This window comes from Paramormyrops kingsleyae, chromosome 5 (assembly GCF_048594095.1).
Source record: "Paramormyrops kingsleyae isolate MSU_618 chromosome 5, PKINGS_0.4, whole genome shotgun sequence".
Lineage (NCBI taxonomy): Eukaryota > Metazoa > Chordata > Actinopteri > Osteoglossiformes > Mormyridae > Paramormyrops > Paramormyrops kingsleyae.
This window is the reverse complement of record NC_132801.1, coordinates 32,884,625-32,907,256: the sequence shown is the minus strand read 5'-3', so window position 1 is coordinate 32,907,256 and position 22,632 is coordinate 32,884,625. Positions and strand designations below refer to the sequence as shown.

General features: G+C 41.9%; 1 protein-coding gene across 1 annotated transcript in view; it reads right to left on the bottom strand.

Moving 5' to 3' along the window:
- Positions 1–22,632, bottom strand: part of rab11fip3 (RAB11 family interacting protein 3 (class II)) — a 50,675-nt gene that overhangs the window by 15,336 nt on the left and 12,707 nt on the right. The window contains exons 2-4 of the mRNA XM_023808104.2: positions 9,217–9,316; positions 4,645–4,736; positions 1,577–1,749 (exon numbers count right to left, since the gene is read on the bottom strand). Of these exons, the coding sequence (XP_023663872.2) occupies positions 1,577–1,749; positions 4,645–4,736; positions 9,217–9,316 (365 nt within the window). The remainder of the gene's footprint in view (positions 1–1,576; positions 1,750–4,644; positions 4,737–9,216; positions 9,317–22,632) is intronic.

Here is a 22,632-nt window from a genome sequence, read left to right as displayed (position 1 = left end):
GAGACAGAGACTTACTTTCCACACATCTCATTTCCGTCCACTTTCCATAACTGTTTAATCAAAGCAGCAATAACTGGACCCTATCCCAGAAAACACATGGCATTAAGTAACGTACACTCTGGATGAGATGCCAGTTCACTCAAACACACATTTATACCCAGACACCCACCCACAAGCAACCAGACAGGAATCACCCCACAGCCCTGGAGAAACGGCCAAAAATGAGTACATATAACACTTACAGGTGTTGAACTGCATAAACTCATTATAACAACAAACAGTGACATCTCATGACAAAAAAAGAAAATAATATCCAAACATTGGTGGTCAGGTATAAATAACGGTCAAGATATCATTTTCTAGATGTCTTTTCAATATTTTCAACATTCCTGTTTAAGCGCATAGATTGCACAAAAGTAAAATCCATCCATCCTCCAATATTACATGACAAAACTGAACCACCACTGAACAACAACAGAGGGAAAAAAGTAGAGTTTAGTCATTTGCTGAACAGCGTTTCCGCAATGCAAAGCCAACCCCAAGCCACCTCAAAGCAAAGTGCTCAAGGACACGAGTGCGTGGTCTGCTGCTGTTCTTTCCCGGAAGTGAGGAGGCAAAAAAACAACGTTAATCACCAGCGAGTAAGAATTACGGAAAGATTGGCAGCTGGGCTTTAAATTCCACGTGTCAGAAACACTTCAGACACTAATACAAGATCCTGCACAATTGACAGTGGGACTTTAGAATGTCATTAGCTTCTCTTTGCACAATCTTATCTGAAGTCTCATAAAAGGCAGGCGCAGAGAGTCAGCTGATAAGGTCCCCAGGGGACAGTCGGCACATGCTTACCTATGAAACACCTCCACATGCAGCCAAAGTACCCGTGAACTCCAGTTCTGGTGCCTCATTGCGGCATTGGGGCAATTAGCCCTTCAATTTCCACTGATAGTTCAATGCGTCAATGATTAAGCTGAGCCACTCTGGCACACTGAGCCAAAGGGATCCCGTGTATAAAATTATAGCATTTCATGAGGTTCCTCCCGTGGCTGTGCTGCCCCCACTTGCTGTAAACACAGCTGTGTGGGATGGTTGGTACATCACCACTGCGGAGGCGCTGGGACAAGAGAGGCAGTCATCTTCAAATAAATAACCAAACCATACAAAACAAATCAAGAAAAAAATGGATCCGAAGACCAGCTGCAGTAGGATTTTAATAACCTGAATTTATCTGTCCTAAAAATGAAGTAAGTGTCCGCCCAATAATGAGAATGGAAGCGCGGGCTCAAGGAGATTCGATTTGTAACGACACAGCACCTGCTGCCTAATACACAGTTATAAGGATAAGAAGTAAATAAAACTAAAAAAAATTATTACAGGGTACAAAACACATTTATTTGAATTAGCCAGATAGAATATTACTAGACTGAGATGAAAAGACAAAACTAATCTCAGTGTATTGACATAAAGCCTTATACAAAGACACAGTAGTCTGCTTTTTCCATAAAGTTCAGAGCATCTGGGAAATAAAAAGAAGTCAGGATTCCCAGTGACCACTGCGCTGGGGTGGGGCACCAACCTGTTCCCAGCATCCTCGGGGTCGTGCAGTGCAGCGTCTATGGCGCTGTCCGTCTCCACCTCCTCGTGCAGCTCGGGGTGCACCAGTGTGCCCGTGTCCTCATCTGTGAAGGTCTCACACTCGCTGTACGTGCTCTCTGAGCCCAGGTAGGCGCTGTCCGTCACCTCATTCTGCTGCACGAGTTAAGGGTTCAGGCATGGGGGGGGGGGGGGGTGGGGGTGGGGTGGGGTTAAATTAATAAATAAAATTTAAAAAACAGAAATAATAATAAACACACACACAGCAGGATTAAGCACGCTGATGAAACGCTACATTACTCTCCCAGGACCCCAGCCGTCTTCAGGCGACTGCCCCGCTGATTGGAGGCTGCGCTTATTACAAAAAGCTCAGCCCAGCAGTCCGCTAGCTGGACAGATTTTACAGCTATGTGACCTTGTGTAAAAAACATGCCATTAAACTGCCCTTAAGGAAATGGGTTTATTTGTTCCGCCACTTATGCTAAATGTGCACATTTCAGCAGTGATTAGAGGCTGGTTTACCGCGGTGATTCACACTGATAGCACGCACGGACACTCTGCTCTGCCTGGGGAACACGTTATACCATCGACATCAAAGCTATGTATGGGAAAGTAATTAAATAACAGTGCGACAAGCAGCTTAGTCAGCAACTATAGCAATACTCTACAGCTACGCTGAAGGAGGAGGAGCCACTTCTGTCCCTATTCTGGGTAACGCGTGTGCTGTTGTGCGACAGTCACCGGCTTGGAGACGCTGCACTCCAAACGGGCAGCTGTGGGCTGACAGAGCCCCTACCTGCTGGAAGCACCCGGCACCGCTCCATTATGTGGAGGTCAGTGACAGGAAAGACCCGATCAGAGGAAACCCAATCATTTACCCCCGTCGCTGCCCAGGCTTCCCCTCAGAGACCAAACTCGTACCCCTGTCTGCCCCACCAGGCTCAGAGAGGGAAGAGTCCATAGTGCGGGAAGTAGGAGGGACAAGGCGGCAGTGTCATGGCAGGGAGGGGCCAGACATCAGCCAGGGCTACCCCCACCGATCTTACCCACGTGGGGAAAGGTGCTCAAAGTGCCCTTTAAGAGCCAGAGCAGCACCCGAGAGCTCACAGTGCCAGCCTAGATCTCAATTAATGCTGTGCTCACAAGCGGATAGACTAAGCTGGAAAACACACATTTACATTTAACATGCAAAGGCGTCTGATTTATTATGCAGCAGCAGCCACACTTACGAATATCATGAATTACAGAAAATGGAGCTGAACTAAACCGAAACCTTCCATATTCTCCAAGTAGCAACCAAGTCATCGTGTCCAAGTTACTAACAAAGATGTTCATGACGAAGTTTAAAATAATCATGACAAATTAAAAAAAGAAAAAAGAAACACCAAATATACACTAAGCAAGAACATGCATGGAACGCGACGAAGTCTCCGTGTCACAGAAAGCCACACTCAAAAGGCAGCCAGCGCGTAGTACTGTATAGGGAATGAGTAACCCTAAGCCCAAACACACTGGGATATCACAGAACTGTGAAACACCTAAAGGGGACGGGGGAGCGAGTGCTCCTCGGAGGAGAGACTGACGTTCCACACAAGGAGCTGCTGTTTGGACTGGGCACGTCACGTCCTGGTCTCACTGAGGCAAACAGACAGAGGGCGCTCTGGGAAAGGCGTGGACTGCAAAACAAACATGGAACTGCAGGATATTTAGTTCTTGGAGCTGCTGCATTGTGAGCGGGGTGGGGGGGGGGGAGCTGGTTCGTGGGGATGAATGAGGCAGTATTCACAGCCAACAATGGCAGTTCTGTACCTGAGAAGGCGGCCATGCAGAGACCCTAAAGGGGAGGGCCGGGTGGACGCGGCTGGGGATCAGAGGTTAGGGAAGAGCATTTTCAACAGGTCCTCCACCCAGCTACCTCACTCAGAGTGTTTGTAAAGCAAACAGAGCAGCATAACAGAGTCATTGAGGTGGATTTATAGAGATGGGGGGGCAGCTATGCACAGGAGGGGCAGGCCGGCTGAGCCAGGCAGCTCCTTAATGCCTATTCCCGTCTGTCAAGTGAAATAAACTGTGCTCTAATGCGCATGAACAGCACCAACTTACAAGAGTGACCCTTATCAACAGGGATTATATCAATACCCCCACTGAAATGTCCAATGGAAAAGGACCTATATGACATAAAAGGACGTTACGATCACCTATGAACCAAGTCCAGCCTATTTCATTAAGAAATGAAGCAAAGATGTTATGGGGCCATTTGTGGTTCCCTTACACACTGATTGCTCATTTCCTTTAACAATATACATACAAATAATGTACATAACACATATATATGGTTTTATATGGGGTGGTGTATGGCTCAGGAAGTTTGGCCCTTGAGCATGGCCCTTAACCCCAGTTGCTCTAGGGGTGCTGGACCCAAACTTGTTGTTACTTGTATATGTGTCTGTGTCTCCAGGAAAGGCATGGTTGAAAAAACAATTTACCCACTATCCTCTGCTTAACATCATTTTCCCCATTTTTACAAGCTGATGTTCACAGACTCCTTAATGCCATTAAAGGCCCGACCAGTAGAGGGTGCTGTAGCATTCATCAGCCGTCAGATAACAGCACAGTGGCACAATTTTGTGGGCAGTGTGACTGACAGCGTGGCTGACAGCTGTGAAAGACTGGAGCTGACCAGCGTTAAAGAGTGCTAAAGAAATTTAAAATCTGAAACATGCCAAACTCCTCTAAAGAGCAGGTCCCCCACCCAAGAATTTAACCTTTGTCATGGAACATGAAGCTTGATGCGAGAAGGAAAGTCAGAAAATACAGTCTATCCAGGTTAAAGAAAGCCAAATGCACAAAAATAAACACAAACCAAACACTGATGTGTCACAAACTAAGAATCAGTACGGCAAACAACAGAACAACATGTTCGGATTGACTATTATAGTCTCGTGTCTTCTACGCAGAGGAACCTTGTGCTATTTAGGTAATGTTCCCAAGTGAGGTGCACAGTGACAGAAAGCTGAAGGCGAGGCGTGTGCTGCTTTCGCAGGCGCTCACCTCGAAGGCGGTGCCGTCGTCATACTCCTCCGAGCATCCCCTGCTCTCCTCTTCATGGCTGAAGGCCACAGTGTACAGCGGGGCCTCCGGACCTGTAGAGGGCGCAGGGACAGAAGTGACAGACAGTCAGACGGAGCCCGGGACGGACGGAGCGCACACACACAGTTCAATAACGGCTCAGGAACCAAACAACTAAACTACTTCACGTTCATTCTGGGATAAGTCTGGTCTTTCTTAAAATGGAAGATCTTCATGCTGCATGTGACCAAAACAAGTACAAGACTGACACAGGGATGGTGCATGGGAGAGCAGCATATTGTGTAATATCACAGACACCTGTTCTGGTAAGGATTCCTGCAGCGTGCCGGTGTGGTCTCTGCATTAGTGGGCACTGTGAACAGACTGCTGGAGCTTAGAGCCCATCATTGGCCACCATGTGCCTAAACATTCAGCGTAGTGACAAGGAGACAGTGTCACCTAGTGCTGCATGGGAGACTGGTACTGAAAAGGTACTGCGATACTGCATCTTTGAAAGCTGTTCGGTATTACATTTCTTTAGTCCCGGTACTAATTACACTATTACAGACATTGGTAACGCTATATTCCCAAGCAAATCCAACAATGTCAGGCTACGCTAACATCAAACTACCATCAGTACCTACTGGTTATTATGCTATGCTATGTTTTTAACAGTCAAGTAATTAAGCTCAATGTGCTGCACGGGAAGCAACCAAACTGATCCCCCTCTACCCAAGTAGCCCAAGTACTCTTGCATGTTACGGTCGGCTCTTATTATTTTGTTTGTTTAATGTTTCAATTTTGTGATCTTTTGATTTCTATGCTTAGTCCTTAATATTCTGTAATCATTAAAAGTGTTTCTAATTTCAATCGTGTTTAAATTTCAGATGTCTCACTGACATAAGTGCATAATTCACCATGAATAATGCTTAACGGGTTTTCATACATTGGTATCGCTGCAGTACTGGTATCGTGACACTTGAAGTAGTATCGGTATCAAGGTCATAATTTTGGTATTGTGACAACACTAGTGTCCCCAGCTGGTCACAAGGTGATATTATTAACATTCACTGCCCCAAAGGTTTATTATGCAACCATTTCATCATCCCAAGAAACAAACACTGTCCATCCATATGAATACTGCTTACGTAAAAATGAAATAGTGATACCGATTATGAAATGCAGGAGTGCCACAGGCAGGCTCATTTATTAGAAAAAAAAAAGTATTTCCCATGAGACCTCTGACAAGTGTGGTATTTTAATAGCATTGTGCCCCATATTGTGCCATTATGTATCAAGTGAACTTCTAACATTAGTTAGTGTTTCGTTTGCGCGGGACACAGTGCAGGGCAAGTACTGTGACTGACCGGAAAAGGATGTGAAACTCCCGACATTAAAGCTCACCATTCACAAGGTTCTTGTCTGTTACTCAACACACCCAAAGCTAAGACCTACCCAAAAACAACCACTGGCTTCAACTTGAACCTAACACACACAAAAATTCTCTCTGCATTCTGAGGCAGCTGAAGGAAAGGAAAACAACTTCAGAAGGCCAATTCAGTTAAAACGAGTAACTGAAGGAAAACAGCGTTTATGTTAGGTTTCCATGAGATGTTTTCCTAACTTTCCGAGCAGAGTAGCGGAGCACACCAGGCACTGCTGAGCTGACACACCGGAATTCTGGCACTGGACTGTGAAGATCCTTGGATGGTAGAGTAGCATTCTGACATCTTCACACCAGCGGAAGGAGAACCTTCTAGAAAATATTCTACGCAAACAACACTGCCCGCCTCCAGATCAAACACCATAGACAAATGAGACAAATTTTATTTGTCATCATAACTGCATGTAGAGGATCTTGGCACATTCACCTTGTGTTCACAGAATCTTCATTCCATTTGAGGGGCAGCAGCTCAGCTCTGAGTGGGCGGTAAACGTGCACTTATCCAGTCTGACCAAACAGTCAGCAGTGAGAGAACAGACCAGGATTTTATGAAGGAGCCCACGGTAGTCAGGAATTCTGGATGCATGCAAGCTGCTTGCGGACAAAGCCAGGAGAGATCCAAGGCAACAGAGCACTGAAGTCTTCAAAGAGGCCAAAGCCATAAAGACAAAAGGCAGGCTATCAAAAAAACGAGGCCTGCAAAATGTGCCTTTCTGGAGTGTTTCTGGAGGCCTGGGGGGAGGGGTTCATTACCCAGGTGTCTCCACCCTCCCACACCTCTTTGCCCCTTTCAGGCTACAGCAGAATAAAACGAAAACATGGTTCCTTCTGTGGTGACACTGCAGGGAGTCAACGTGTCAAGATGAGTCAGCAGAGGTTACAGATTGAGTAAGATGCGTTCCATTTGCCTTCGGATCCGAGTTTCAGTTGCCAAGATCAAGGTCATATCCGCTAAAAACTTGGGGAAAACAGAGTTGGATGCGATCCATTTGCCACAGAAGTAGCAATACCATGGACCCATATCAAAAAGCAAGATTTTTTGCTTAGCCGGACAACTTGTTGGATTTAAGGTACCTCAGTTTAAATTAGCCCGAACTACCTTAAATCTGACAAATAATCCGACTAATCATGAAATCCAATTCTAGCCCGGTTAATTTTTAGCCATTGTTAGCAATATCAGTTGATAACACATTACGCGTGGTGCTTTACGTATAAAACTCCGTAGCAACACGTCCACAGATAAGTTAGACGGTATAGTATGTGCGACCGATTTAAGGAGCCATAAATGAGAAGCAGTGCTTAAACAGTATGAAACTACAACTTTTCCTTCTGTTGATAAAGGGCGCAGCCATCTTGGATTCTGAACTCGGGATCCTCTGTGCTGCTCCGAGATATTTCTCAGATCTTCGAGAAACGGGAGAGTGCATGCCGTCACTTCCGGCTCCAAAACTCAGAATTTAAGGTAAAAACCCAGTTGCGTTGGTGGTCCTATTTCTGTAAGGACAGATACTGTAGTGAAATGGATTTGGACATAAAACGACCCAAGAAATCTCATAAGAACCTAATGGTGTTTAATGCTACTGCGTGCCTTACACATTTGACCATAGGGATGTGCAGTATTATAGCCAACATTTCAGAAAGGATGTTTCAGCTCAGAGACAAGGGTTTCCCCTCAAGCAGACAAACCCTTTGCATCGTTTAATAACAGAAACTGTAGGCTGGCATAGTGAGTCGGTGCATTATTCAGGGAAACCAAAGCATCCTTCCCTCTGAGAAAGAACTGTGGGGTACTGATGGTCCTGAGACTGTGACTCATACTAACCGGTGCATTACTAATTCAGCTGAAACTGTAACCCAGGACACACAGAAGGGTCCCCTGGGAGTGTGGGCCTCACTTCAGACTGTAGGTGCAATACAGATGGGGCTAGAGGGTGGGCCCACTGCCAAATTAGCTCATGCAGTCTGATAGCGGCCTGCAGCAATGAAACAATCAAGGTCAGCACTTGGATCATAACTGCTAATGTACAGTTTCCATGACGGCTCATTACGTTTTACTGTAATCTCGGTCCAAATGGCCAGTTTTGTGCCAAGGGCAAAAACAGCAGCTCGTAATGCAGAAATGAAACTGCATGTTTAAGACCCAAAAGAGCCCCAGTACACTTGCCCCACAGCCCAAAAACATGATTAACCAGCTACCAAATATGATGTTCATAATTCTCTTTTTATGGCTGAACACCATTATCTGATGGTCAGTCATGACCAGGCACTGTGTCCCCTCATTCTGGGATTAACCCTCTGGGGACGATGGCATTGTTGGCGATGCCGCGTATCTTTCTCGAGTATTTCAGTTCATAACTCATAATTGTTATTGTAGAAACATGGAAAAAAAACGCTGACTAAGTCCGTAATCTGTCTTTTCAAAATGTCCATTGTCGGAAGTATTAAAGTTTTTAAAATTAGGTTAAATAGGCAAAAAAAAAGTAAATCACGTCATCTATCTTTGTTTTACCTGCATCGGGGGTGTGTAGTACTGCCCTCACGTGAAGATCGATATTCGCATTTCTAAATAGCCGCAATACCGCATATTCAAATCGCATTCGCATGCAAATGTTCCAAACTGCATTTTGCAATGTCTATACTTTGATGTCAAATTACAAACTTAACATAAATCTGACATATTTACAAAGTACACTAAGATTAAGACGAGTTTAATGGCAAAACAAACATATAAGAAATAATTTTTAAAAGGTTTATGATATTGAATGACATGTGTGACCATGCCCCAGTCAGGGAAAGTGTGTTTGCTATCCCTAGATCCCAGAGGGTTAAACACGGAACACGGTCATTTGTATTAAGTCTGAACCAATATTACAAACAACTTCACCATCCACGCATGTTCATACCACTCATAAAACACGGCGTGGAGACCAAACGATGACTGAAGTGCAACAACATATTTCCTCTATAATGATTAGGAAAAAAAAGAAAAATATATTCCAAACCAATTCCAGACCAATTTGTCAGCAATCTTGGTCCTTTGCCAAACATATTCTGAACAAGGCATTGAAGTGCTGCAGTGGAAATTTAAGGACACACTCCAGAAAACTTACATTCCCCTCCATTGCTGATGGCTGAGATCCCTCGGTAGAAATCCTCAAAGCTGATAACACCCAAACCACTGGGGTCCAGGAATCGCGTGAGGTCTGTTACCTGTAAGACAAGGTTAAACCATTTTAATTCCAGTTTTCACAAAAAAATATATAAAACTATAAAAAGGCTGGAAAAAAGACTGATAAGACTATAATCTGCAATCTTTCAATCACAAACAATAATGACTGAACATCAGCCCTGCAGCATAAGGAAGTACAAGTAAAGGATGTTTGATTGCAGAGGTGAGATGCAAAAGGCAAATTGCTGTACAAGCTTATGATTAATTCATTCATATGAAGTTCCTTTTCCAGAAGAAAAATATTAAATAATGTAAATAACATAAAAGTACTGAGATCAAAAAAAGGGAAAAAGCATTTTGTGATGTCAGTTCAACAATACAGGTCTAGTTTTCTTAATGTTACTTGTCAGATCAGTGTGGTGGTGCATCATATTACAGGAGCTCAAACTCAAAGTGCCGCTATATTTTGAAGCTATGATTCAGTTCTTTATATGCAACGTGGGCACAAGGTTTTCAAAATGCACACAAATGGCACAATGCCTTGGGTCCGGACTGTGCCAAAACTGCTCTGCCCTCTTATGGTTGTCATGGAAACACAAGCGCCATATTGGGAGGAATTTCACCCTGAGTGATTTATATACTCTATTCAGGTGACCCTGGAACCCCTCCCTCACAATACCACTATCCCCAGCAGGAGTGGGGACATTAACAGACGCTCCCAGTGGCATCTCACACTTTGTTTTCCAGCAGCACTGTTAAAAAGTCCTTGGACTGTTACACTTACTGTTGTGTTTAAAATGACTAATGAAATGTACTCTTGTTCATCGCTATCCTAAGAAACAAAAAGGCAATGATGACTCTTTTTCCTTTGTATCTTTCCCTCTGCATTACTTCCAGACAAGATTGACTGAGGTCTAAATATCAAGGAAGGTCAACAAGACTTAAAAAGAACCATTTATTATGGGATCTTTAAGTTTTCCTGCTTCATCATTCCCAAGTATACTCTCTAATTCCACAGGATTACCTTCCATACTCTTTTCGTGGCTCACTATCAAATATCAAGTGGCACTCATACGATACAAAATACATTCAACTACTCAGTTTCTCGGTAACCATAGGAGTAGTAGCCTAGCAACGAGTACACAGGTATCTTGGGAAATGGTCATTGAGCTACTGAGGCTAAGCGAGGAGAAGCTTTGTTGTTTAAAGCAGAAGATTACTTCCAGAGACAAAGAGTCATAAAATAAAACAAATTGTTACACCAGACAATAGAACAGGCTTTAATGTTATGAATCATAGAATGTTTACAAAAAAAACTGCTATCTAGCAATCTATTGTAAATAATCTGCTTAGTGAAAATGAGCTCCAGTCTTATGATAAGCAGCTAATATTCCTAAACAGCTTTCAAGAAGAGATTTATCCCCTTAGGGGGTCCTTTACTGAAGATCGGAGACTAATGTTACCTACCCTATTAAACATAACTGACTCTGCCAGAATCATAATGCAAGTTGTTCATCCAAAAGGTGGGAAGAGGATGTAGACTCAAGCTGTCATCCTACATTAAAAATTAATTTTTTTCTCTATAACTGGAGACTTAAACAGCTAATGAATATCAATGAAGTAGCGAAAAAAAAACTGTTCATTAATTCATATTGCATGTTTTTGTTCTGCTGTGTCTTCTATAATTTCAAGTGAGGAGCTTCTTTTGACTGCTACACTGCTTTTAATAGCAGAAGCCTCAGGGATAATAACTAATTAATCTAGCTTTCTGGAGTCCCATAATAAATCAAGGTCCTACAAAACAACAGTCAAACGAACACATATATAATAAAAGTACACACACACACACACACACACACACACACACACACACACACACACACACCCCTCTACTGGAACACATGAGGCAAACAGCGATGCATGTATTTTCTATTTACTGAAGATTATCTGGTAAATTTGCTACAGCCCAACATATCCAACACAGGAACAGATAAACTTTACCAATGAGATGCAGTATTTCCCAGTTATTAAAGCTAAAACACCAAAATACATACATCTTGCACAGGTATGTATTTAAAGTAACAGCAGCAATCAAACGTGGCATTAAAATCAGTATACACAAGGAATTGACCATTAAAACTGCATCAAAAGTGATTTTTAATTGAAGTATAAAACTGATATTTCAATAAAGTATGACAGGCCACTCAACAAAACAACTCTGAGCTGGGAATGAGGACATACCAGATATTTCAGGGTATTCTGACTACAAAGATATTTATAACATCACAAAAAGTATGAAAAACAAAGAATATGAACCACAGGGGAACAAGGATCCTCAAAAGGCCTTCAGCAGTTCACATCTGGCTGCCAATACTGATGCCACCTTTGAAAGCTCAACGCAAGACTGTAGGTACAGTAGGAGGAGCTTTACAGTGGAGGAAAAATCGTATATCTAGAGGCCACTAGACCCACACAACTGATTGCAAGACTGTATCAGACAGATTAACATACCCTTTGTTGAAAGGGTGAACCTTAAATCAGTCTGAAGCCAAGCGATCTCATGGTGAATGACCAGTCAAAACAAAGGTACAGACAGTGCCCAGATAACAAACAAGATCCGTTCTGGAAGTCTGCCTCAAAGAAGAATTTGTAGGCAAGTCGGAACTATAATTCAGTACATAATAATAAACATTACAGTAATAAAGGTTACATACACTACTGTACCTTGAGCCAAAGAATCGCTGAAGCTACATATTTTCACAAGCGTCACAAAGTAGTGTGTATGTTCGTTAATTCAAACCATTGTATTAATTTTTTTTTCCCATACAGCAGGCATTATGGCAGTCCGTAAGTATGAGTTGTCCGTAAGTCAGATGTTCTTTACCCTGGGACTGCCTGTCATCACTTTGTGGAGGGATTAATGTGTTTGACCCCAACTGTGCTGACTTCATACAACTATTCAGAGATGATATGATTTAATGTGTCTGATGCAGACGGATCATCCTAAATAAGCTGCAAAATAAATTAAGCATTTGTTCTGAAGTAAACAGAAAGTAAGAATGTGGATGAAGAATTAAAATTTCACAGCTGAAAAACACAAAAATTCCTGTACAATTGTAGTCTTTGAATCACAGGAATTATAGGAACACCAGATGCAGTGAGCCAGCGCTGAAATCAGCAAGATCAATAATGGGCAGAAGCAGCAGCTGCAGAGTGCAAGATGATCCTTGCAGTGCAGCGCAGAGTCATTCAGTGTTCAGGCCTCACGATTAATACATCAAAGTGAATCCAACAAACGGGTTGCCCATGAGAAACATTACTGCTGCAGGCTTTTACAAACTCACAAGCTACATCAAAAAGATACTGCACTGCACCTCAAGCGGAAAAACACCAGGGGGACAAGTGAGTCTTATTAAATGCCGCAACTGAGTGCAGAGAAACACTACTTGCAGAATTTGTCTGACAAGGGAGCTCCATTTACAAATTTGGTATCTTCATCATAACCCCTGTGAAAAATTACAAAGCCTACAGGTCGTACAGATTATACTGCATCACACAAGTGCATTGCAAGTGTCACATACTGACTGTGTCTCTGATCAAAAGGAAGTGACAGGGGAACAGTACCACCCTTTGGCCCTATGCCTCACCCCCTCACCTTCTCCACACAACCTCCTCCCACAGTCAACAACAGTTTAGAGAGCGACAAAAACTCTGAACAGAATTTCCAAGGGGAAACCTGAGCAGGTCATATAACAGACCTTGTTAGTAAATGATTAAAAAGGATACACTGTGTTTTAAGTGCCAGTTAGCTATTCCTCTGTTAATTCAGTGTCTTTAGAGTTAGGACAATCAAACTGAACAGAAATAGCTGGGCTACAACAACATCTACAGCAAGGCATATTTCAAAAGCATTGCCGTTTAATTTAAATGATGCCTTGCTGTGAAAATAACATTACAGCTATTAAAAATGAGGATCATTATCTACCAGAAGGTATTCTGCATATCTTGTGTTTGGAAACGGACTTTTCACGGGGATTGCTTTGAAAGTATGAAGGTTGACTGCCGTAGCCCAACACCGGCAGACTAATGTTACAGGAAACAGTTTTTATTTTCATCACACCTCAGGTGGGGGGGGTGTGAACCCATGATGCATTCGCTCTGAAGACCGTACATAACACTGACCACAAGCTTCCGAGAAGACGAAAGCGACCTTCCAGTCAGTAGTGTTTTTAACACAAATCTTCCAGCTATGGGGGGCTGTGGCAGGTGGGTCACGGGCAGGTACTAAGCAACACAAGGCCACATGTACTTCTGACTTATTTTATTATCACAAATGTCCTTGACCGCAATTCTCAGCCCACAAAAGGCAGAGGTCTGATAGTAATGCTGCGTTCCATTTGAAGTTGGAAGTCAGAATTTCCGAGCTCCTAATTCCTGAAGTTGGAGAAACCTCTACAACCCCAACCTGAGAATTCAAGACGGCTGCATCCTTAACCAACAGACATGTTGGCCAATCTTATCCAAAAAGCTCTGTTGGGTATGTGGTTATTTACCGCAATTCCCTAATTAGAGAACTGATTGGCTGAAGAGTCCTGGGTTTGAACAGCTGACCTAAAGGTTACACCTGCATACACACTGACCCTCCGCATATAAGATCGCCCACCCCTGTTATATACTGTTTAGTAGGAATTATGTATTATTTGTGTCTCAATAGGTACACACAATACTGTCTAACCACTATCTGTGGACTTGTTGCTACGGTGGTTGTATGCGCCAAATACTGCTCAATGTGTTGTCATCAACTGGTATTGTTAACAATGGCTAACAATGAACCTGGCTAGAACTGGGGCCTGTTTCAGAAAGCAGGACTTCTTTCTTAGCCAGGTAACTTGTTGGATTTAAGGTAGTCTGGGCTAAATGTAAGTGAATAAAGGAAGGCCATTTAAACTGAGGAACCTTAAATCCAACATGTTATCTGGCTAAGCAAGAAATCCTGCTTTCTGAAACATGTCTGTCTTATTCCCATTACTGCTTTTTGACTTGTTGTACTGGAACGCAGATTACTTGGGTGTGATGTCATTCCCAGCTCCAACTCCCAAGGTAAATGAAATGAAAGTAGAGATGCACCGTTCGATTTGCCAGGGACCGGAATTGGCCAATTGTCAGTGTGCTCGGCCCATACTGGGGACAAGCTGATCAGTTTCATGTTTTTCCGATACCAAACCGGTCTGTTTTACACATGCACCACACGTCATACGCACAGTGGCGTACACAACTGCAGCTACATGCTAACATGTTGTTAGCGTGGAAGTTATTAAATGTGAGTGAAAATGACACAAAGCTTGCAATTTGTAGTACATGTAAAATCAAAGTAAACCATGGGGGAACCACCACGAAAACATGGTGAAACATTGGAGGTAAACTTTAAACTGATTATTAAACATGTACTAGATAATCTTGAAAAGGAATAATCATAAAAATTGCAAAACTACCTAAGGTTTTTTTTCCTATGACAGAGTAAAAATGTTTTAGCGAAACTGTAACCCCCTGGGCTAATGACTGTACAGTATGAAGATATGAAAAAGCCTGATCTTAATCTAGCTTACATGCAATGTAAGAATAATATGTGCATAACACGAGATCTTGGTATTAATATTATTACCTTGCACCTATTATTATTTGGAAGAGTGTAGTACACACAAGTTTTATTTGGAGGTTTAAGACAAAAAAAGAAGTTATCAATATCGTGTTATCTGCTGAATTTAAACATACTGCAACAGGATATAAATAACTGACATTTGTTTCATTATATAAATTTGTTGCACCTGCTGTTACAGCAACTCAGTTAAAATTACAGCAAATCAGTTAAATGTTATTTAAAAAAAGAAGAAAACTAAGAAGTTTTCAATTTCCTTTATTATGAAAATAAAATTTAGCATTGAAGAAAAGCTCATTTTTGTTTGTGTACGCTGTCAATTATAGTTCTTAGTAAAAAACTGGAACTGGCAAAAAAGCCGGTCATACTTGCAGAAAAATTGGAATCGGCCAAGAAAATTGCAATTAGTGCATTTCTAATAAGACAAAAAACAAACACATTGTCTTACAAAGCTGAGGCCACAGTACAATGATACAGTGGGGTCAACCACCAACGCAATTACACACATGCAGCAGGGAAGAGGAATTAGTCAAACATAACACTGTTGCCATGTTCAGTGTGTTTATATAAAAACGACGCTGGGGTATTTGTGACACAGCCCAACTTTTTTTCCTTTAGAAAGGAAAAAAAAACCTGGCTGAAGGTCTCTGATTCACTGGATCAGCTTTTCATTACTTTTAACACCTGTGAAAACACAAAAAACCTAATTGCTGTTCTACATTTGAAAATCAAGATTTAAAATCACTTCTCATAATCTGATTTTGTATTCTGGGAGTTTAGGCTGATGGCAGTCCAACAGCAACCCTTCCTTCACAGTCTTAACGACATCCTGTCACTGCTGAGAAGACAAAGCCATCAGGGGTGAGGAAGCTGGAAACTTATTAATCAATGGCGTCTGCATGGGGGCCGTTTTGCAAGGTCTTGTTACCGTGGCGTCATTTTATTCATTAATTTCACCTCCATGCATTCATGAGAGACCAAGCGAAGCTTGTTAGCTGAAAACCTTGTCATGGCGCCGAGGCTTGAAGGCCTAGAGCAGGGGTCACCAACATGGTGAGTTTTCCCTATAGGTATTGGTGTGTTGCCCCAGTGCCCTTGGGTGACCGACACCAGCCCAAAACCCTTAGCAGCAGAGTGCCTTCTGTCCAGTTCTTGTTCCCATCCCTACTGAAGAAACCTTTATTTTTCTTTTTGACTTTCTAGTAGTTGTGATTATCCTGCCTGAAAAGGCAGAACCGGTTCCATTTGCCATTTGCCGCCTGGTTCCTATTTCATACAGTTCTCACGTTGACAGGGGGCTAAACAGCAAATACTTTCTGCCTGGAGGGAGGCCACTGAGCACAGGCAGGGAGTGTCACACGCTCGCCAACTCACAGCAATGACACCATGCTTCAGGTGATTATTATTATTTTTATTTTTTGAACAGTACAGCAATATTGGAATTTAGTTGCCTGTCAAAACAGACAGTATTTTCCCACTAATAACTTTCACCACAAACAATGCGTTAGGAAATTGTTACTGCTGCACTCTCGGTAAAGACTTATCACCATTGTCTGCTGCTTAAGATTGGGCCAAGACACTGTGGCAGTAAAATGAAAGGAATGAGTAGCGGTCATTGGGTGGATGAGCCCCAGCATAAACACTGCCAACTGATCATCAGTCATGCAACATTACAAATCCAAAGCCAAAGCTCAATGGCCAACGTAAGAATTGTGCATATTACTGTTCATAAAAGATCAAACTTACGGTATAATATTACTTGCCACTGTTCTGCAGCAGAAGTAATACCAGACATCACACCACAATCAAAGCTGAAGACCTCTGCCAAAATAGTGCCACTCTCCTCTAAGCCTGGCACCCGGCCTCTCACTCAGCCTCTCACTGCTGCTCCTGCTTCCCCCAACTCCCCCCTGCATGCGTGACTGCCTCCTAACAGCATGTTATTGTGCGGGCCCTTTAAGGGCAGGAGGCAGCACAAGGAACCTCTGTTTGCAGGGCCCCTGCAACGGCACGGGCCGATGGGGCACAGCATCGCCCCTGTAAACCGCATCTAGACCATCAGGGGCTGAAAGTGGCAGTGCCTTCTGGGAGCTGGACGGCTGCCCCAAGCCCCGGGATTCCTTCTGAGAGCCGGCTGTGCAGACTATAAGGTGCTTCAAGGGGGGAACACAACATCTGGAACCCAAACTCTCAGCCCTGCTATCCTCACATCCATGGCTGCCGGTTCTTATCTTCACTCATCTTCAACAAAGCACAAAAATGTATGTTTGGGAACCATATAAAAACGACCAATGGTACTGCTGTTGGTTACATAATGACACAAGTAGCTAACAGTATAAAACAAATGTTCAATTGAGCAGATGGGTGGAGGACGAAAGGCAGCGCTGCTGACTATGCAAAGTGGAGCTACGCTACAGCAAAACATTTAAGGCACTAGATGGCCGTCTTTGGGAGCCTGTTCAAAAGATCCTATTTTAGGTTAAACACTAGTGCTCGTGCCGCAGCCCCTCCGAGGACCTTACGAGACCCATCGATTGTGAAAGGCAAAGACAACATGAAACCGCAGAGACAATTACAGTGCAGCGTTTGCTGTCCCATGGGAGAGTGCTGTGGTATTTCGGGTTCACAAAACCACACTAAAGGGTAGGAATTAGTCAAGAGGCATTCCTGAAGGGATTACTGACGCATAAGCCTGACCCCCAGCCCCCAGGAAGCACGGCTCTGTTTAAGGGAAACTGTGCAAACCACTACACACAGATACAAGTGGAGCTCAATGACAGCACCGTTGGCTCATGACAGGGCCCCAAATTTATCAGTTTCGGCCATTATTAAAATCTTTATTTTCAGAAAATAACATTTCAAATTGAAACAGTACCAGGAATACCTATGAAATATTCAGAGTGCTGTATAAAACAATGCACTGCCATAAAAAAATGCACAACTAAGTTATTTTAGATATGACTTAGACATCTGCTGTCCCTGTTGTAAACAATATTATTATTTTTAGTTGCCTATGTAAGTCTAGTCATATTGCATTCAGTTTCACTGCTACAACAGAATTTAAATACATGTTCTGCAGTGCAGTAAAACAGACACTAATTATGCATGCTCTTTGCCTGGGAACTTTCTTCCAAATGACAGCAAAACATACAGTGAAAATAGTATGTGACATGTTGCTTGTGAGTTAATGTTTTTCCTGAGGGGTAGCCCAATTTCTGTGGTGAAAACTCCCAACGTCAGATTACCAATTACAGATACATGATGATTGCTTCCCCCATCACTTCAGATCTCACTATTGAAAGGTCCATTATTGGGAAAATTTGCATTGAGGTGTTGGAACAGGAAAGTTCCCGAGTTTAAAGGAAACCATGCAAATTTCAAAGACAGCAGACATTAATGCTAAAGACATGAATGCTAAATGTCAGATCTCCCTGTGCACTCTGCTGGGTGACAAAATGCTGTTAAACCTTCACACCACATGTTTTTTGATCCACATAAAAGTCATGAGTACCACTGGCTCAGAGGACACAACTTGTGAAAAATTCCAAAAAGCTTTCAGTATCCTGTCTGCTCCAATATAGCCGCAGATCCTTCATAAATACGTTTCCTGGCCCCAATAAGGCACTTAAGATTTAAACTGTTAAACATCATTAAGAGGAACTAGCAGATATATATCCCATGGCCAGAGAATTTTTCCAGGGTATGACACTCCGGTCCGGCGAATACCATAATGCAATAGCTTACCTGACAGAGACCATCTACTGTACTCATCCGCCACTCACCACAGCTTCTGGAATTTAATGACAGCTACAGAAACAAGATCTGCAAGGATATCTAGGAGGAATTTCATTCCCATCCAACAGCTACAGAGCAGGGCCGTTACTGTTAGTCATATGTGGATGAAGGTAATGGCCAAGGCAAGCTGCCAAGAAAGCAATTTATGCAATATGAAGCTCATTGACGACAGACAATTACAGCAAACTTATGCTTATAGTCATTGTGATTCAATGTACAATGCAAATTAAAATGACAAGAATTCAAACCATTGCTTATATCCATTCTTTAATCTTCTATTTTCCCCTTATTTTTGAAACCCAAAACAAGCTATGCAAAAAAAAAAGTACATAATTCAGTCATTCCGTTTTGTAACCCTTTGATTTCTTGGTATTGTCAATGCGGAAAACATTTTAAATTTTAAGGTGAATACTGTATAGCAGTAATGGGTTAATTTTTTGAGTTTGTATCATTTCCATATTGAACAGCTAACCAGTGATGCACAGAGTAAACTTCGGCAGGAAATATACAACAATATGAGGGCATTGCGATATGACAATATATATTGGATGATGAAATAAAAATGTGTAACATTTCATATTATGCTCTATCGCTTATTTTGGGCTGTCACAAAATAAAATGCTGCTATGAACAGTGTGTCATTTGGATGACAGTTTTGCAAGGTTACACGCCACCACGTGGGATGTGGCACTTGTATGGAAGTTTTTATTGGACTTTATTATTTGTAACCCACAGAAGACAATCCACAAATATGTACCGTGATCCACAAATATTTAACTATCCACAAATATGCTTTTTTTTTGTGTTGTGTAAAACCATATCAACAAAAATACAGAGCGATTTGTACACGTGAAACGTGTATTGCACATCTGTGGATCACTTCCTGTCTATTTGTCGATCAAGTTACGTTTGGGACTTCCCTCCAATTCATTTGTGGATTTCTGCCCATTTTGTACTGTTACGGAGCCCCTAAGAGGTCTGGGTAGGAAATTTATTTATTTATTATTTTACACATTATTTGAAATTGTCTTGTGTTGTAACAATCAGTTTGTCATATGTAGAATATTACTGCTTTTTGCAATTCCACTACACTTGCTCACTTGCTATTTGCTGCAACGTGACTGCATTGAAGAACCTAAATAATACAGACATTTCCTGTAAATTGTGTTTTAAGCATTAAACTATGGGGGACAATGCACATTATCGGGGTAAGAGATGACTTTTGGTCATATCGCACAGCCCTACAGAGTGTGGGTATTTTGAATGTGACGTATGTACATAAACTGGTATATTCTTTAGTGAAATCAACTTCAACACACCAGACTCTCTCTCACTGATAGCACTACTGTATATTAGTGACTTAAAAATCCCAATTTATAAATCAATTAAATAATAAAAATAATAATAATAATACTTCTTAAAATTAACTGCTAACTTGTAACAAGCTACAAGAACAGGGATTCTGTTCTGTTGCTTTATTAAACAGCGCCAAACATTTGGCTCCTGTATGATGTGTGGAACCATTCCCAGGGACTGAAAAACAGCAAGGCAGAGATACTAGAAAACAGGACACAGAGTAGGACAGGAAAGCCAAGGCCTTGTCAAATGTTTAAAACAGTTACACTGAATGTTGCCTGGAGCTGCCTCACATCTTTCCTCAGTGTGTCATTGCTAGATGGGAGAACACAAGGCCAAACACAAGGCAGGGTACCAGCAGGATGTTGTAAAACAAGGCTAGGCCCGCCCACCTAGGACTGCACTGGAAGTTATTAAAGTAGAGCACTCGTCAGACAGTCCGCTGATTAGCCCTATGTGACATTCTTTATTACAGTACTCTAGCAAACCATACAAGGATCCCAAATCAGTGACGACGCCTTTCTTGGGGGGAACGGCAATGAAGGATAAGCAAATCTCTCATTTAAAGAAAATTCTGCTTGATCCTGATCTTTCGCTCAGAAAGAATTTCTCCCTCAATTCTGAAAGATTTTGGCTACTATCTTATGTCAGTGAAAAGTACATTGATACCTAATTAACATTATATTTAGACTTTCATGCAGCTACATTCAAAGAGAACCTTGATAATATACCAGCAACTATGTTGACTAGCACCTGGCCATTAAAGGAGTCAGATATGACCTGTCTGGATTACTGTAAAATCTTTCTTTAATGTATTTACATAAGATGATATTATTGCAAACACATTTTTAACATCAAGACAATTTGTCAAGCGGTACTCAGCAGATTCTGAGAAAGCTCAAGAGGCAGCCCATATGAGGCGAGCCACAGAGATTAGCAGCATCTGGAATCCTGCAGAAGACCGGAGACTCCATCCTTCTACGAGTAAGTCAATCGACTGACTCCTAGCTGATGGAGGATGTGGAAAAAGGCTGTATCAGCATCGCTCGAGAATATCTCAGGAACGTTCGATTCCATTTAGATCTGGCGGAGCAGATGACTTTCCCTTTTGCATCTGGAAGGTTTTGATTGGATTACAGTGTGTTAATTTGCTAATTTATTTCACTTGAAGTGACTGTGCTGCACCATTTTCCCCTCTAAATCAAACAGTAATGATGCAGTGTCAAAGTCTATTTGTATCCCGAAAAGACTGAAACTAGTCAACAGAAATATGACCTGCATGCATACTGATTTCAGAAAGCTATTAAACTGAATTTGGTAGCTTTTAAGTGACTGTTCAAGATTTATTAAAGAATTTAAAATATATTTCTCAGTTCAGCAAGATTCACCAAACTGATTTAAAATACCTTCTGTCAACTTCCCAGATAAGTGAGGTTCTCAGGTAATAGCATAACGGTTCTGAAACTCAGACCAAAATCATGATACAAACTTTCACACTCATGTTGTGGTTCCGGAAGACAGAATCTTGATATCTCCTTCCCCGCAACTCTTACCCACTGCCCCTGCATCTTGCTGAGCTCTCATTACGTTACAAAATGTTTTTCCATCTCAATTAAATACATATAAATTTTGTGATATACAGCAATTTATGACAAGCGTAATTTACTGTAAAAATATTACATTTATACTGTCTTCCAACTGTATGTCACATGACTATTTTGTTCCAATTATGATCGAGTGATCACAGTTGCGGTAAAAAATTAGGCTAGTTTCATTAGCTCAAGATGGATAACAACCCTTTTTAGTGTTCCAAATTGTTGCTGATGAATAAATCCCAGAAATGTTTTCCCATGTTTTCTTATTCAGTATGAACCAAACCGTGGCTCAAGAACTAAGGTCTGAAACGAACTGTGGATTTGGAGAATTGCTGCACTGTTATACTGAGGTAACCACAAGAAATGATTTGTACAGTGAGACGACATTCTAAAAGCTGTGACATAGGATGAAGATCGCCCCGTACTATACCAGGTACAATTATAAGCATCCTCTTAATGTGTCCAGCTTAATAAAATTCGGTTTGGACCTCAATTCTTTAGGTTGGTTCCACTTCAGCACTGACTACAGAACGTTTCTCCCCCACTGCCTTTACACCAGTTGAACACAAAGCTATGCAACACGTACTGTAATTGGTGGCATCTGAACTGCACCCTGACTATTCTATATCCTGTCTAGTGGAGCATCCCAGTGTCCTCTTAAGTAGGGTTTGACTGATCTCTTTCCCTGAGCTGTTAGCTCCTACACTAAGCTGACATTTGCATTTTGCTGAATTCCAACTATCTGCTTTTTGTTCATGCATGTTAAATTTCAACACACATATTGTGATTCTGGTCACCCACTACTGCCCTCTTTCTCTTAGATTTCAACAGCAATGGCAGGAAACAACCATTACCATAAGTGTGTTGTGACATGAGCTGCTTAGCAAACTTTTAAAATATACCTGCCTGAATTTGCCACATTTAAGCAGATTTATTTTGCTGTATAGCTAAAGGC